The sequence below is a fragment of the Labrus mixtus genome, chromosome 17 (genome assembly GCF_963584025.1).
Source record: "Labrus mixtus chromosome 17, fLabMix1.1, whole genome shotgun sequence".
NCBI classification, from domain to species: domain Eukaryota; kingdom Metazoa; phylum Chordata; class Actinopteri; order Labriformes; family Labridae; genus Labrus; species Labrus mixtus.
In genome coordinates, this window is record NC_083628.1 from 16,900,349 (window position 1) to 16,918,888 (window position 18,540).

An 18,540-nucleotide genomic window follows, 5' to 3' on the forward strand; every position below is an offset into this window, starting at 1 on the left:
TAAGGACGTCCAATAAATCCCACAATGTATGGACAGCTTTAGGCAACTGCAGTGAGTGGGAAAGGGAGATCTTGCTCACCACAATATGACAATGAATTACTTACGCTTGATTGTGTCACTGGGTTCCACTTCAGTTGCTTTTCATGTCTCTTCCTAGTGCTGGTGTGCAGCTTTATGACCACGACACAGCACACATGATCATTAACATTGACCCTTATCTACAATGGCCCTCTCTCTATAAACTTTTTATAGCCACTAAATTAAAATATTATTGATCACTGGAGGAGGATAGCTTTGTCATTTGCAGTGTCATGGGGAAAATGGTGAAACTTTTTTCATGCTACTGAGTAAACTTTCCATGTTCGGGTTACTATCTCCAATGTTAACGCAGTTTGGACACTGCATTGGTTTGTAATTTGGTTTCTTGATAACACAATCTTTAATCTCTAACATGAATTGGGCTGTGCGGTAGGAGGTCAGCAGTTGAACATGTCTTTTAACAGTGTTGGCGTATTGTAAAATGGACTTCATAATAAGAGAGTGCTGGGAAGAAATGCTGCTCAAGAAAAAGTAAGAGGCAATACAAAGTGATACAATGACATTAGGAAATGGTAACGGGTGCAGCAATTATTTGTCATGTGGAGAAACGAGTCCCGCAGCACTCACTGGGGTTTACCTGTTGGAGGGTCTTCAGTGATTGGAGAGACTTGTGCTTCACTCCGCCCCTCAGCGCGCTGTCCGCCTCTCCAAATTCAGAGCGCACACAGATCCTCAATATCTTCATCTACCCCGCCGCCTAGTATGAGCTCCCTTCTCTTAAAGCGGAGGCGTGACGAAACAAATGGTTTCTTTACGGTATCCCGCTTTATGCTGACTGAAGTTGCTGTCGTTTAGGACAAATCTCCCCCCCCCCCCCCTGTTACCGGTTGTGTTTTCTGGACGCGCCATGCAATCTCGCTGGTGGAGTTTTGGGATTCGTCTGGTGGCGTGGACGTGGATTTGGAGTCTGGCATTGCTTGGAGCGTGGTGCATTCCCGCAAATGAAGGTAAAACACGCATAGACAAGCCTGTGACAGCGTTGCTTGGTTCACGACTATGTTTTTTTTGGGGGGGGGGGGGGGGGGGGGCACTGACAAGTCTGACCGGTTAAAGGTCTGTCTTTTGCCTCTGGTGCCCCAGACCGTGGCTCTCCTTTAGACAGGCTACACGGCTCCGACAACCTTTGACTGAAAAAATAGGTCGCCTGTAAAATTGATTTGAGGATAATATACACATGATAGCTGTCTTCACCGACGCTTTATTAGTGTGAGTTGTGAAAGCTGAACTAAAAAAAAAAGAAAGGACCTTTGGACGGAACACGAGTGTCTCCAGATATCTGGTCCTTTGAGGACTTAACAGCGCAGACAGACGCACAGCTCGCTGCTAAAAACACTGTGGGTTAGTCTGAAGCGTTTTCTTTGCAGCGTGGGGGGGGGGGGGGGGGGGCTCAAGTATTGAGTTGACAATCACCTCAAAGCATTTAATGGAATTTTAAAATATGGGGATACAAGTGAGCCATTGAGATGTTATCGTCCCATGAATTGTTCCACACCTTCACATATAGACAATAGAAACGTTGCTGTGATATTTCTATTCATGCCTCTTTAGTATGATTACAGATGTAGTCTGACATTCTGTGTCTAAATGATCATTTTAACATTAACCAGTGAAGCCAGTTAAAGTGCCTTTTAACAATGCGTTATAGGCTATATGGTAGAGTGATGTAACTTGGATCAATAAGAGTTTTATTTGGCAAACCATTGGGGTTGCACATTGTTAACTAGCCTCATCATTGTTAGTCTCAACTGAACTGGTGCAATTATTGTTCCCACGGTATTGTCCGCAGACGGAGCAACATTTTAATAGCATGGGATGAATGCCATTGTTTGAGGCTATTAGAAAGCATTATCCGAGGGAGGCAGCGCATTCATCACCTGCTTATTCTTCACATGACAGATTTATTCGTACAACGTCAAGAGTCACAACAGTGGTTCTGAAAGTGTGACCACGGGGCATTGAGGGGTCCTGAGTGGTTTGCATTGTTTTGCATTGTGTTTTTTTTTTTTAAGCCAAGTTACCTTTTATATTTGGTGTCCCCCCCCCCCAATGAATTTAACAATCTAAGAGTTTGAGTAAGATGGAATAAAATACAACTTACTCTAACAAACAAGGTTCGCAGAAGAGTGAAACATTTTCACAAAGCAGCTTGGAATTATATTTAACAGTCCGATTCAATTGAAACAAGTTAATATATGTATACATTTACATTTTGTTTCTCACAGTCTTGTTAAAAGCAAAGTGAAGGCTTAAAGAATTATACATCAATGGCAGTCTGCATCATGAGTTTGTGCGCTGGATTGTACAGTGAATGACAAGAGGCTTTATAGAAAGGAAAAAGAAAACACAAGGTAAATGTATTGCTCACATCAGGTTCATATTTGTAAGAGAGTTTTTTTTTTTGCTGTCCTGAAAAAAACGCAATCTTTTGTTTTGCATTGGCACAGCACATGCAAATCTGTTTGCTTTTTCAAAAGTGTCAATGTGACAGGAAATCCAAAAACTTTATTCAACAGCACATCATATAAAACTGTTAAACAACTTGAGAAGCTTTGCCAGGGGCTGCCACTCAACATATTTTTGATTATTTGGCACATTTGCGTTGCAGGGATAATCATGCATTGCATGCTTAATTTGAAAGGATGGTGAACCAGTTCAAATAACAATTCTCTCATTCACAGTAATTTAAAAAAGTCATATTAGACAAAATGTCAACTTCTTCTGATGTCTTGGAGTTATGTGGGACTTTAACCACTTTCAGATTCATGTCTCAATTTGAGAGTAACAATATGCTGATATCCTGCAGTGGATTTACCTCATACTCATTCTTTCAAGTTAAAGTTTGCCTTGCATTCATCTTTTGCAAGTTTGTGAGCTGAACTGAGAAAAGTTCTGATGCACCCTTGTTACATCTCTCTGATAGAGAGGAAATGAATCCTGAAGTGGAACTAATGAATGATAACAAAGAAAACTGTACCATTGTGCTACCTTGATCATTATCCTGCCTTGAAGCTAACACATTTTTATTTAGATCTAATCCTGAGAGCATCTTGATCAAGGCCAGACACAGACTCATCCATTTAAGACGTTGTTATCGTGTTCGATTGAAAATGTCTGACTAAATAAGAGTGTCTAGATCGTGGGAGCCTACATTTTAGACTTTGCTTTTTGTTTGTAATTTGTCGATCTAACAAATGAGTAAATTATAGCAAATGGCTCAGACGTGCATGGTTACTGGCCTTCCTGTGTCTTGCAGGCCACTGAGCCTTGAGCTATCCAAACTAACATGTAAATGCTGCAGTAAATCATAAGGCAGGGACACATTAAAGTAGAGTTAGAGGCTAATGTGTTTTGTAAATTACAAGTTTTACATTCTAAACTTTTTTTCTTCAGAATTAGGATGAAAGGCACGGTTTCAAAAAGGGATCAGGGATCATCAGGTTAATATTGGCACCCATAACCTGCTAGGGTGCTATAATGTGCAGTGAAAAAAACAAATACTCAGGTAGCCTTGTGGCTGCCAGATCTAATATTCAGTTATCAATTAAATTTTTTTTTCACATTTACCATCCTGAAATTACACCTACTCTTGAACTTATTTTAAAAAAACTTACAAACAAAATCACCTCTTTCATTCTCTGGGGATCACTTAAAGAATACTTTCTGATTATAGGGACTGCTGAGTGTGTTCTTGTTCGGAGGTTTCATCCTTAGAGAGAGCGAGTGAGAGAGCGAGAAAGTGGTAACATACCCCTTATGATCTAGTTCAGCATCACTTATCTCTTCTTTATGGCCTAATTAGTTGTCTTATCGCCTCCTAAGGACATTTTTTATTATTCTCAGCAGAGCAGTGGAGAGGTTAAGACTAGTTGTGTGTGTGTGAGTGTATGGTGTGTGTATAGTGTGTGTGTGTATAGTGAGGAAAATTGCAGAGCAAGTGTGTCTCTGACTGAACTCACCTCACTTGTTCTGCTTTTCTGAGGATGTCAGTTCTTTTGTTGACATTTGGGAAGGCTTGATAAGAGGAACGGCTGTTTTATAACGTACAGGACTGGACGTGTGTTTGGATATATTGAAGTGAACAGCTGGCTAAGGACAGGGAGAGGACATAAAACTTGTCAATGACTGATTGAATCTTCGAGTATTCGAGTTTGAACTTCATTGTGTTAAGAGTTAAGAAAATGTTTTTGAGGAAACATCTTTTGCTGCTTCTGCATAAAACAGTGGCAAAAAGGTATTTGTCATTTTTATAGTGCCCAGATATCTCACTGAAAAGGGTTTAGGCAAAATACAGAGCAGAGCCTGCTGATGTGCGATGCTTTACTAGAGATAAGGAGAAAAGTTTAAAACATTTTAAAGCCCAGTTTATACTCCACCGCATGAATGTCTCACATCACCAGTCCCTGTAACAAGAACAAACATGCTAAATCCCCAACGTTATATCCAGTAAATAGGTTCAAATCAAGACCAGTAGGCTCAGACCAGACAAAGACAAAACTAGTAATTGGCATGTATTTGAATAATGATTTTATGAGAAAATAACTATCACACATAGGAAAAACTTTCATTGTTTTTTTGTGAGTCTGTTTACAGTTTCATCCCAGTATTTGTCAGTTTAGTGCAACAAGTTTGAAAGATGTTAATATTATCGTCAACCAACATATATATTAGTGATTATATTAGTGAAAAGAATAGATGAACACAGCCTATTAATATTATTTTTAGAATGTAGCGTAAATAATGTTCATAAAAAAGTGAATTTACAAGTGAACACCTCATGAGGCTGGGTGATGAAACACACAGGAGAGAGTTATATAAAGAGATTTTAAAACATGTACTGATACAATTTAACTTTAATATGTGGCTTTTACTCATTTCTAAAACTTAATCTGTTCCCATTTACTGAAGTCCTAAACCTTGAAAGTGTTATAAATGATTCTTTCTACTTCATTTCTCGAGTATACACTTTGTAGGACACAATAACAAGCCACATGTTATTAATGATGAGACAAAGAACTATTGGAACTATGGCTTGACAAAAATTGAATCGTATTCATGAAGTGCCTGTTATGTCAGGCCAAACTCAGAAGGGTTTTGAAGCTTTTGGAAGACGGCATGTAATAACAAAAAAACGTATTCTCATTGATGTGATGTACTCGAGAGTGTAGAAATGCTGTTGAGGATTCTTCACAAAATGTTTGTGTTGAAGAAAACTGAAATGAATTTACAACTACATGTTTAGATTATAAACAGACCTCAAGCTGAACTGGGTTCAGCAGAGCTCTATGTTGATAACCCATTTGTGACGAAGCATCATGTGTGCTGCTTTAATTTTCCTTCCAAATAAATCAATAAGCTTCACCCTTGGATGCACTTTTGACAAGAATCTGTTTAAGTATTTGGGAATCAAGAGACTGTCTCCAGTGTTGTACATGAAAAGATGAAAACATGCTTTGAGGAGTGCGATGGTCAGGTAATTGCTCTTGACAGCTTTCATCTGAGAGTCTGAGGAAGGAGAATTTGAATGGATCAATATGAGCTGAGAGGAGTGTTGGAGAGTTAAGTCAAGCTACAGTTTTTGGTCAACAAGATGCACAAATGTGCTGTACTACAAAAGTATTAGAAGAAGGATGACAGAATGAGCAATAATCAGTTATGTCCTGTTTTGTTTCAATGTCTTGATTGGTTGTTTGTCTATGCTAAGGACTGCCCCTGTTTTCATCCTTTAACAGTGAACCTGCTGGATTCTCGCTCTGTGATGGGAGACCTTGGATGGGTGGCCTATCCTAAGAATGGGGTGAGTTATGACCAATCCTTTAAATGTTGAATTGGAAGATAACTGAATCTTTAGATTGTCAGTGATGACAGTGACATTGTTTCTTGATTGGTTGTCTTTTTGGAGACATATGGTTGAGGAAGGCTATTTAAATATGTAGTATTTTAATATCCATGTACTTGATGAGAAAAGATGAGGAATAATTCAGCTTGTGTTAACCTAAGTGTATTAAAACAAATAAAGAACTACATCGAAAAGAGAATTGTGTCCATCTAAAAATGACCTTGATAGCACAGTGAAGGAGTTGGGGTGGCGACTTCTGTGTATGACAAAGAACACCAATAACTTTATGAATTTTGCGCTTAAGACTCATCATTTTTTAACCTAGGATAAAGGTCATTTTATTTCCAGGAATTCTCCGTTCATTATCAGAATAAATTAAATTCATGAATAAGATATTGAAAGTCACCATGGAATACATTATCCTCAAGCCAGCAATCCAGTTTCCTCTTCCAAGCATTCCCAAGGGGAGGACCGATTAGAAGAGGATTTCCTGGAATTGAAAAGTAGTTTTCAGTAGTGTTGAACAGTATATTGTAATTGATTAAAAAAAAAAAAAGAATTTGTGTATTCTGAAGTTTTAGCATTACATTAAGTCATAGCTGAATCTTTCTGAGGGAATACAAATAAATCCCATCCTCCAGGGGATTGATAGTGCTGTAGTTTGATTAAAAAAGGAATTCATTTGTGTGTCTATTTGATCCACATGTAAAATCACTACTATCATCATCACTCCTGTTGGCAAATATGCCGCTGTACACGACGGACCAAATAGTGCTGACCATAAAGTATTTCTCTGCGCCGGGTATTCAAATCACGACACATTCTGTGGCGGTATGTAGATGGGAGAGATAGTGCTGACAAAAGCAGCCGTATGCACAATCATATTAATGAAGATGTGATTATGGTGTGTGGTTCCTACAATGCAACTGCATAAATAACTGAATTTGTGGTAGAGGGGGAAAAAAACAAAAGATGTGATAAGAATATTTAAGGATCTTTTCTTATTAAACTGCTATTTTCCAACAGGCATAGGATTAATGTGATTGTCCTTTTTCCCCCTAATGAACTAATTGTCTGGTGAAATGACAAACATGTTTCACTAAACAATGTTCTCCATGCTTGGCATTTTAAATGACAGGCGTTTTTGTTGTTGGCTATTCTAATTATTCTCTAGTTCAATATTTATATGACAGAGCCCTATCTGAAGGGGTACTCTTGCATATTTTCCACACAAACAATCACACACACTTAGTAACAGCAGTATTTGTTGGCTAAATAAGATGTTTAGGCAACAGTAGAGTTTTTTTTTTGTTTTTTTTTCATGTTCCAGATGGTTCGTTACATCCCTCGTATCCACCCACCTTCACCCCCCTCATTATTTCCCCTCTCATTCTTCTTTTTTTCTGGCTTAGTTCTAATCAGTTAAACATCCTTTCTTTACCATTATTTCCCCTCTCCCTGTCCTCTTATTTTCTGTCATCTTTTTTGTCTCACCTCACCATCTTCTGTGCACTGCTTTCCTCTCCCAATGTGTGCTTTGAATGTTCTTCATACATACATTCAAGCAACACAGGAAATTGATTGAAATAAAGAATTTGAGAATGATTGAGAATTGTATAGATGACCTTGAAATGATGTCCTGGAAACTACAGTACATATATCAATGAACAGTATGACACTGACATGTTGGCTTGAAATGAAGACAAGGAAAGGGAAATGCTTTTAAACAGCTTGACTAGTATTTGCTTAGTGTCACAGGTTGGAGATTAAACAAAAAGGTAGAGGCCCCAATTGCAGACTAATAGGGGTTTCACACTGGCAGAAAACTCCTGAAAAGATAAAAAGTGAGAATGCAGCAGGATATTCTCCGGAGAATTCACCTCGAGCCAATTGAATTCACCTCAGTGACGTTTATATACCGTGACTGCTGCACAGTGTAAGGAGCGTATGCGTGCGACTGCTACGATCTCCGTGCACATAATTCAACGGCTGCATTATGTTTTAGCCAGTATGTTGTTCTCCGCTCTTTTGTTGACATTCTGAGGAAAATACACAAGCATACATGAACACAGGAAGGATTGATGACAAACTGACACAAGATAGAAGGGACAAGGACACAAGTAAACAATGGGAAATCAAATTGGAGGAAAACTATAGACAGAAATGTGTGTATTGTTAATTGAATTGCTCAACTTGTTAGAATTTAAATCACATAGTTTGACTTAGTGTGAATAAATAGCATAATTTGAAATTGAATTATTTTGTTTGAAACTGAATTAAAATATACTTGAAACTATACATTACATTGAAGAGAAAAAAATCGGAAACACTTAAGAGCAGGAAGTAAAACTAAACCAGAAGCACAAGAGGAACAAACTACAAAATGAAACAGGAAACACTCAAGACTAGTCTTTGGAATATAAAATACACACAGGGAATCATATGTGAAACGTGAGGGAAGGAAAAGACGAAGTAAAAAGGAAAATATATCTGAATAATTCAATCAATAAAGAACAACTCATACATGTTTGTGGTGCTGCAGCTCATGCTATTCAGCAGATAATTTTTTTTCCGGTACAACAGAACTGTACAATGTAGGTGATTCAATTGACAGAGAGGAGAAGAAAGAAAAGATTATGGAGAGAATAAGAAAGGTGCAACAGTAGAGAAAATAGGGTAGGGAAGCAAGATATTGGGGACAAGAAGATGACAGTAAGTCAAGCTTTGAGTGAAGACAGATATAGGGGGGGATGTGGTTGAACGGTGTTTCTGGGTTAGACATAAAATTGGATAACTAAAGAAAGAATAGAGGACATACATAACCAGAAATGTATTATAGACATGGCAGTAAAATGAGGCCCAAGAAGGGGGATGTTAGAGATTGAGATGGATGAAGAAAAGATGGGGAAATGACTTAAAAGGAAACCTTATTAAGCGACAGTAAAGTGTTAAAGGGCAGGAAGTGAAGGAAAGAACACGCAGATATTAAAGAGGTGCTAGGGCTTTACAGTATGAGAAGATCTGGAAGGATTGACAGTAAAAATGTATTATTGTTGGAACTGTGTGCCATCTGTAATTCAGAATGAAACTAGATTCTTAATCATGTTTGAGTTTTGCATTTTATAACATTCTTGCAAGTGAGCAAAGCAAAACTAGCCATTCCAACCATGTAATTCAAAATGACATATTTACATATGCTTTTTTTTCCTGATGCAAATCACATCACTGTTTCTTGGTATATGAGAGAAGAATAGGTTGTGTGAACTGCATTGAAGAAGGTGAATGAAGTCAAGATATTACTATTCCATTTTTTTTTAAATTAAAAAGAACGTGACTAACTTTACAGAGTCATTGAGAGATGAAAAGGCAAAGCAGAAATAAATGGTAGTGTTAAATAAAAAGGTAACAAAGCGTTGTTTCTGTTAAAGTTACCATTTTGCCAATTCACTCTAACATGGGTGGTCTTGACCCTGTAGTGTTAGTATGTAGCTTAAAGCTTAACATTTAACCTTCAGGGGCCCTAATGCCTAACACCATGTACAGTATCCTTTAAGAACTCTTTCAGACAGGCACTTGAACTCCTTTAAGAGCAGTTCCTTCGAAGAAAACTATTCCTTTTTCCAGAATCAGCCTTCTTAAATAAGAGTCCTTCACTTAAGAAGTCAGAGTTCTTGCTACAGAATCTTATTTTAAACTATAATTAATTTACTGGCACATGCAAAGCAAAGACTAGCATTGCGTTATTTGAAGTGTTCCTTTTACTGCTCATATCATGGGGTATTTACATTTCAATGGATCATATATAATAATAAATGATAAGCTAAAACAGATGTCATATGGCATCAACATCAGGTAATCAAACCCTGTTAGAGCTGCAGAGTTGTAAACCACATTTTAAAACAAATGAACCCACTTTGTCCCAGGGAATACTAGAGAGGATCGTCTATTGAACTCCTTGCTGTGCTACCAGTAATGGTTTGGGTGTGTATGTGTCTTTGTGTGTGTGCGTATGTATATGTGTGTGATATATGTGTGTGATTGTGTTTGTGTTAAGCTGTGTAAATCTCAGAACAGGCTGCTGGATCTGTGTGATCTAACCAGTAAGAGGCTTAATGTCTGCACTGGGACTGACTGAAGTCTGGGAAGACAGAGACTCGGCTAAAACAGGCACACAAAGATCAGATATGAAGAACTTTTATTACCAGTTACCTTTGTTCTTAAACTGTCAGCTCCAAAACAGCCACTTTTGTTTTCAAACTTCAGTCTGTCCTGTAAAAGACAAGTGCACAAATAAACACGATTAAAGAAGCTAAGGAACACTGAACAATGTGCAACACATAATGTCTAATGAACCTTTTAAAATGTCTTCATTCATTTACAATTCTGAGCTGGATAATGATCAAAAATGAAAAGGCAGAGAAAAAACACAATTTGAGAACAAGACAGGGAGAAGAACGAAAAAGGGAAAAGACAGAAGGTTGTTCACAACTGCTACAGAAAGCATTGACTAATACGGGCTATTAAGCTATAACACCAGATCATAGTCTGGTCCCTCTGGCCATATTATGGTGACATGATGAAGCGCCTGTATTAGCCACGGGAGAGTGCTAGTGATGCAGATAATAGCCACGTCCCTGGAGACCTGCAGAGGGAATTAATGCAGCTGTCTGACACTCACATAGGTATGGATGCAGACACTCACACACACACACACACACACACACACACACACACACACACACACAAGCACAAGCCTGGACTCTGACAGAATAATTTACATATACACACACACACACACACACACACACACACACACACACACACACTAGGCCTACGTACAACAACCCACCTTAATGTGTATGTTAATTCTTTTTTCTGCTGACAAGAACTCCTGCCCATTTTCAGGAAGGCATATATATGTACCCTCTAACACTATCTAGTCTTTCTGTCTGTTGCTAAAGGAGACAATGAGGTGGAAGGGATGGGGATTATACACACACACACACACACACACACACACACACACACACACACACACACACACACAATTTGACACCATACTCATCCAGAAAGCTGGGGGTGTCAAACTTAGGACCCGCCCTCCAAAACCGGCCCAACAGCAGGTTTCATCCGGCTCGTTAGAAGTTTTGGGAAGAAGGAGGAAATTTTAGAAAACATTTTTGAGATTTTCACAAGTTAGTTATTTTTAATACATATTTTCACTCGATTGTTTAATAAGCAATGTAAAAATAAAAAAAACCCACTGAATGCAGGGTTGACAAGAGAGATAGAAGGAGCAGTATTTCTTTGGTCACAGCTCATCCTGACAGTCTTCACTTCTCCTGACCAGTTTGTTACTGTCTTGACTGATGTGAAACAATGTTAATGCTTTCTTCCTGGACTGAGCCACACCTTTGTACTTCTTACTGTACTAATATCTGTCTAGCTTCTTCTTTTCTTTTTTTTTACATTGTGATTTAACATGAATGTTACATAATCACAATACATGGTGTTAGCAGTTCTATCTTTTGTTGTATCTCAACTTTGTTGTTTGTTTTGCTGCCTCATTAATCATTTTTTGATCACTCAGATTGCTCTTATTACCTCTAGGTTGGGAACCACCTTCCTAATAGCTTCTGTTTAACGGTGAAAAGATGCTACCACATTGGTATATCAGTGCTTTTAATCCAATGTCACACATAATCAGGCCAACTACGACTATTTCTTCAATAGCCTTTATGAAAAAATGCTTTTTGATTTGAATGTTTACTGTAATCTCAGACTAGCTACATCAGTGTCTTCTTTTAAATCACTTTTAAAAACCCATTTTTTATCATAAGGCCTTCTCACGATCCTTGTTTCATCCAGGATGTTTAATTTGTTTTACTGTTAACTTTAGCCAGTCTTTGTCTCGGTTGTTTTCCCTTTTTCTCTGTTAATTGGATGATTGCTGCACTGTTGTTTTATTTTTCATGCTTTTAATAGGATTTTATTGTTGTGTATTTGAGTGTTGGGATTTTTTCTTTTTTCTGTAAAGCACTTTGTGACGTTGGTTTTGATAAGTGCTTTATAAATAAACTTTATTATTATTATTATTATTATTATTATTATTATTATTATTATTATTATTATAAAAGCTGAGGACTTTGACATAAGTAATGGAAGTCATTTAATCCACCACTGTCCAATCCAGCTCTTCTTACCTGTTATCAAAGGTCAGCAATTGTTTCTGTTGTTTTTTCAATTTTTTATTCATCTTCCTCTTTTCCTGTCTCAGTGGGAGGAGATCGGCGAGGTAGACGAGGACTATGCCCCCATCCACACCTACCAAGTGTGCCGGGTCATGGAGCAGAACCAGAACAACTGGCTCCACACCAACTGGATCCTGACTGAGGGAGCTCAGAGGGTCTTCATCGAGCTCAAGTTCACTCTAAGAGACTGCAACAGCCTCCCTGGGGGCGTGGGGACCTGCAAAGAGACGTTTAATATGTACTACTACGAAACAGACGGCGATGAGGATGAAATGGAGTACGGAGAAATGAGAGATGGAACAGGGATGACAGAAGAGGAGGACCGGGCAATGAAGGAGAGTAGATATATTAAAGTGGACACAATAGCAGCTGACGAGAGCTTTACTGAGCTGGACCTGGGGGATCGTGTGATGAAGCTCAACACTGAAGTCCGGGATTTAGGTCCCTTGATCCGGAAAGGTTTCTACCTGGCGTTTCAGGATCTGGGGGCCTGTATCGCTTTAGTCTCGGTACGTGTTTTCTACAAACGCTGCCCCTTTCTGGTGAAGAGTTTGGCCGAGTTTCCAGACACCATCCCGGGTTCCGAGGCCTCGCAGCTGGTGGAAGTGGTGGGGCACTGTGTCAATAACTCCCTGCCTTTATATGAGCCTCCAAGGATGCATTGCAGCACTGAGGGAGAATGGCTGGTGCCTATTGGGAAGTGCGTGTGCCAGCCGGGATTTGAGGAAATTAACGGCTCATGTCAAGGTAAGAGGAGAAATTAGATGCTTAATCAAGATCTATTGATGAATGCATTCATATTAGAAAGCTACATTCATTAAGCAAGAAAACCAAACGTGTTCTTTATTGTGAGAATTTGCGCATCCTAAATCTAGTGTTCACATTTCGGGGTTTGTGCTTGTGTTTCCTGTCGGTTGCTACCTTCACCCTGTTTGTTTATTTTTATATCCATGCCTGTGTTTGTTTTTAGTATTGTGTGCTTGTGTGTGTGCTTGGGTCTGTTTAGTCTTTGAGTGTTTCTGACTGTGTGTGTGTGTGTGTGTGTGTTTCTCCCTTCCTTTAGTGGAGGGTATTCCCCCGAGCCCTGCAGCACTTTGCTGCTCTACAGACTCTGCTCTTCTCTGACTCGAGCCCAAACATTCCCCATTGCCGACCTTAACTGCCTTTTCTACAGGCGCGCAGTCCTCCCCTGTTTTTCTCTCCTTCAGTCTTCTCCAATCTTCCCCTGTGCTGTCCTTACATTTCTCAATTTTAAAGATTGCACTGTGGAGTCTATCAAAGTGGAAATATGTAACGCTGACACACAGCATTGGAGAGAGCTGATCCCACTCAGCGTCTACAGCCTGTTGATGGCAAACTGTTTACATGTGGAGTATGTGGATTTAAGTGTTGCCATGTCATCCATGGGCTGTGGGTAAATGGCTGTATTGTATAAGTTAAATTATTATGCTAGTTGAGTTTGATTAGTGAAAAGGTTTTTAAGGTTCCAAGTATAAATCTAACTTGAAGACCGACAAGCAAAGAGACATCTTTCTGATGCATTTTGTTTGCAAACTTGAGACGTAACTTGGGTTAGATGACTTTCTGGACATCAGTAAAGCTGCTTAACATGAGGACTATGGCAACGATAACGATTCTTGCCCGGTCACTCTCTCTTTGTCTCTTCTTCCTGCTTCCTCTGTCAATTTGAGAGACAGCCTAAATGATCTATTTTCGTAACTGGAGGTAGCTGTGTGTCAGCTAGTGCCGTAAAGTCGACAGCACATGCAAGATGACCTGGGCCCGCTGCCAAAGTTACATATACTGCAGTAAACATCGTTCAGGCTGTGCAGACTGGAGAGAAACCATTCTCCCTGTTGACAGTTATTGTGCTATTAAACCGACCTTTGAAACTACTGTTTTAAATTGGAAAAGTTACTTATTGTTGCTTTAAATGGTACATGCAGTGATATCTTTTTTTCTAATTTATGAGTGACTGTGAAATTGCGATAATAACCTGGATTTATGTTAACCCTATGAGTAGCATGAAATATTCCTTCCCTCTGCAGTTTCAGCTTTACCAAAAACAATTTGTTTAGTTCTTTTAAATGTCGGATACAAACACAACAACATTTTGAGATCTTTAGTGCATACATTGGACACTTTGTATGTTTGAGTGTAAGAGGAGGAGAAAAAAGGTTTTGGTTTCTTGGCGTTATATTTTACATTATTTTCAATTAGAATACCTTAGAGAGATGAATCATTAAATCCTGGCCTTTAAGAAACAAGATGTCATTGTGTCTTTTATAATGAAATTGTTAAACGTATAATCTTTGTAACAAACTGTGCATTATCTCAAGGTTAACCTTGTCAGGGATTGAGTCTCTGTGGGGAGATCATTAAGAAGTAGCTGTCAGTATGCCACTGGCCTGCCTGGAGTCGTACTGCCACAGACTGTAGAGTCACACTGCGTTTGATCTGTTGCTGACAGTACAGGATGTTGTTACTGCCAGAATGATTTTTTTAACCCTGTGTGTTAACTGTACACCTGTACTGTGTAACAACAGGTTATCCTGCAGAGTTTAAAAAAGGACAAACTGCATTGTATTGCTCTATTATGGAAGGTGTTGAGCACTATACATAGGATCACTGCATGAGAATCCTGTTCTAAACAGACGTGTAAAAATAAACATGTGTTAACTTTATTAAATAGCATAAAGTGTTAAGAATTTCACCATACGTACAATGCTTTTATAAAAAGTAATGTCATCATGTATTCATGTTTTTGGAGTAAAGAAACATGGTTTCCTGGATTGAGATCTTCATGCATGAATGTGCAGATCCCTCTTAGTTTAGTTGTTCCTAAGTTGGTATGAAGCTATTGCTATTAAGAAACACAAAACTGAGTCTATACTCTCTCTTGTTGAATATGTTCTAAAGGCTAAACCCTTTCATTCTTTACAAAAAAGGGTGTGAGTTAAACAGTGCTGATAAAAATCTTTCCCAGCCCCCATGTCTTGCATTATGCTGACAGTAAGCCTTTAGGCATGTTTTTACTGTCCTTTTCCAAAGGAACAACATTTTAAGGTTAAAGAAGGTTGAACATATTTTCATTTTAATGAGTTTCTGTGTGTTTTGCTTTCCAGGAAGATGTGTTTGTTTGATATGCAAATCTTTTTTCATGTGGTTAAATGTTGTAGAATAAAAAAAAAAATAACCAGTGCTCATGGGAAAAACATTTTTTAATCATAGTCCATATGCGAAATGAAGTGGAAAAAAAAAATAACTGTAAGCTGTCAGAGTAAACACATACCCAGCAATTATATGAAACTAAGAAAGTAAATCAGTTTTAGCTTCCATGAATATGAGATTGAAATGAGCCTTTTGAAACTGTCTACAGAGGAAAACATGGCAGGGTGTCCTCTATTTCAGCTTAGTAAAGCACATGTTTTAGCTGCTTTAGAGAACTCTTTTTCATGTGCATTTCAGTCACTTATATCTGAGAAGTGTTAAATCCTGAGAGGCTGGGATCCATACTGTGAGCGGTTATGTATTAAGTCTCTTTTCTTTTTCGGGGGGGGGGGGGGGGGGGGGGATGGTTTCTGGTGGCCTTTTCTGATCTGGAAGTTCTGAACACCTGCTGATTTGGTTATGAGAAACTGCACTCAGTGTAGTTACTTAATTTCAACTCTTAGTGCCTATTTTGCCCACTCAGTGAATGTCAGTGTGCTAAAAACTGTAGAGCTTGGGGAAAAAAAGGCAGGCGGCATTCTTAATGGACCAACTTAAAAGGCTCAAATGAAATTGGGTTATTAAGCATCCTAGTGTTCATATAGACTGTGAATAAGTGGGTTGCAGGTACAATGTGTGTGGGACAGAGAAATGTTTGAATATGTGTGTTGGTTCCTGGCTGTAGTGCTGCCTAGTCGAGCATGATTTAACACAGCCTCTGTGAATGTAGGACAGAACTTCTTATCACCTTTTCTTGCTTTTACTGTCCAATGATTACTGCTGTCCCATCCATTTCTCTTTCAGTTTCATATGGTCTTCACAATTCCACAATTCTCTTCTTCTGTATTAAAATATGAAGATACATTTATGTTTTTTCATCTCAATATAAGACTTTAAGTCCCCTCTCTCCAGGTTTTCTAAATCTCTAGAAAAAACACTCTGTTTTGACTTTGTCAGAAGTAGAATCGTTTTTCTATCTTGCCTATAGTTCTTCTGTTCTTTGGACAGGACTGCACTACCAGAGGTTATATAGTGTCAGATAACATCTAAATAAATTGTATGTTGTTGTGTAAGATGTATAGATGTAGTAGGCTCTGTACTTTAGCGAGGATAATTGGTTGAAGCCTGCAGCACTGTCACCTCGGCAAGACAGAAAAGACAGAATAGTCGAGGATGGGGAGTAAACCACTGGGTAGATGGATGGATGGAAGGATGTGGGAGGGGGGGGGGTAACAGTGAGACATGGTGGCAAATCAAGGGGACAAAGATAAATTAGAGGATTTCTCCCCACAGGGTGTGAGGTCAGAGAGACAGAGAGACGGATGGGTGTTGTTTCAGTGGTGATAGCGACAGATGAAGGATAACTGAGGAGGGAAGTAGGCAGATGGATGAAGAGAAAGATCAGAAGTGGGGCATTGTAGATTGAGTGTGGCCTCAAAAAAGTACTTTGGTTGAATGATGACTGAAAAGGCTGTAAGGAAAATGACTTCATACAATTTAAGAATGATCATTTTATTGAATGTGGATTCATGGAACTAAAGTTAGTCAGATCACTTCTAGGTTTACATCATTCAAGCCATAACTTAACTGAGCAGTTCATTTACACACATGTGTACTGTGTAGTTAGTATTAAACCTTAAAAAGATAAGAACAGCAATAATACAACAAACTTCAATTTTATATCAACATATAACCATACTTTTTATAATGATGTGATGATCTGAAAATGTTATATTCATATCACAATTTACCTTTAACTTTTTAACTTCTTTACTTCATTTTTTAATAAAATTACATCAATATTATAAATGTTAAAAAAAAAAAAAAAGTAAATCTTAGAAGACAGACAACAAAGCTTTGAATGATGGAATTTTAGAGCTAAATATAGAGTTGAAATGATATACCCAGGGTTGATTGAGAGCGGGTTGCTTTTATGATGTAATAATTAGTTTAAATTTGTATTTCATGATAGTGAAAAAGCCAAACTACCTTCCAGAATAATGGATTCACTTTTCGGGATTGCTTGCTGAATATTGGAACTTTGTCTAAATTTAAACTTTGAAAAATGGAATAGGGGCTTTCGTAAATATTGCAATAATGGGATTGAAGCTGAATGCCACATTGGTAAGAATAATGAAATGCTGAATAGATTCTGGGAATGACAGTTGTGTGATGTATGACAGGCAGGTGTAAAGATGGGCACTTTTGTGGGGGTTGGGTGGTAGGGGTATGCAGAAAAGAGGAAAAACTATGATAGTTGAGGAATTGAAATGAAAATTAGCACAACTGCATCCCCAATTAAAATAAATTGGTCAGGTTGTTCTCGCAATACCTTTTTTCTAAAGAGTGCCTTCTAAGTGTGTCATAGGAGGAGCTGGATTTCCCTCGACGATACTTTGTTTCGGTGCCAGGGTTCCCTGGATATTCCTCCTCTATGTTTGCCTGCCTGTCAGACGTCACTGCAGCATATGTCAAACTCAATTTGGTCATGGCGGTGGTGCTTCCATCAGAACCTGTCTCACTGATGTAGTTATGTGAGGAAGCTCTCTGTCTGCCTTCTTGAGGGAATTATGAAAGGGGCGAAAAAGTGAACCACACTAGAAGCTTTGGGCTTGTGGTTGATGGTGTGGTTAAAACGGTACGGCCCCTTGCATAAAACAATAAGGTCATGAATGCGATTGCTTTTGAATTTGATGACCTTAATGTGGTCATAGGGTTCTGGAATTTGACCCCACCATGCATTGGGTTTCTTTATTTTTTGTATTTTGTTTTTTTGATTAAATAACTTATTGATGAACAACTTTATGTCAAAACAAAAATAGATGAATGATAAAACGTTACATTTCAATTTCAATTATTTTAAGAAATATTTTTTTTAAAGAAATAAAAGTTAGCTTTCTTTCACTTTGTAATTCATTTTTCTCATATAACAACCATCATAAACAGGTACCTTTGAAGTTAAAGGTAGCTACTGATACCACAGAGTAGACGATTGCTCCACATGCATTTATTAAGATATGCCTTTTTAAAATAACTTAAGTTGAACAGTATTCAGAAAACTTTACAAACATAAAAATGATGTCATCCAGGAGTTGCCCACAACATCATGTTCAATTATATTCCAAAAATATGCAATTGGCAGGA

The 18,540-nt window shown here is 38.3% G+C and overlaps 1 protein-coding gene across 1 annotated transcript in view; it reads left to right on the top strand.

Annotated features, from left to right (window-relative positions):
* The first annotated feature begins 763 nt into the window (after positions 1–763).
* LOC132992413 (ephrin type-A receptor 5) overlaps positions 764–18,540 on the top strand; it is a 51,447-nt gene continuing 33,670 nt past the window's right edge. Inside the window, exons 1-3 of the mRNA XM_061061673.1 lie at positions 764–1,046; positions 5,829–5,893; positions 12,213–12,933. Of these exons, the coding sequence (XP_060917656.1) occupies positions 947–1,046; positions 5,829–5,893; positions 12,213–12,933 (886 nt within the window). The 5' untranslated portion in view covers positions 764–946. The remainder of the gene's footprint in view (positions 1,047–5,828; positions 5,894–12,212; positions 12,934–18,540) is intronic.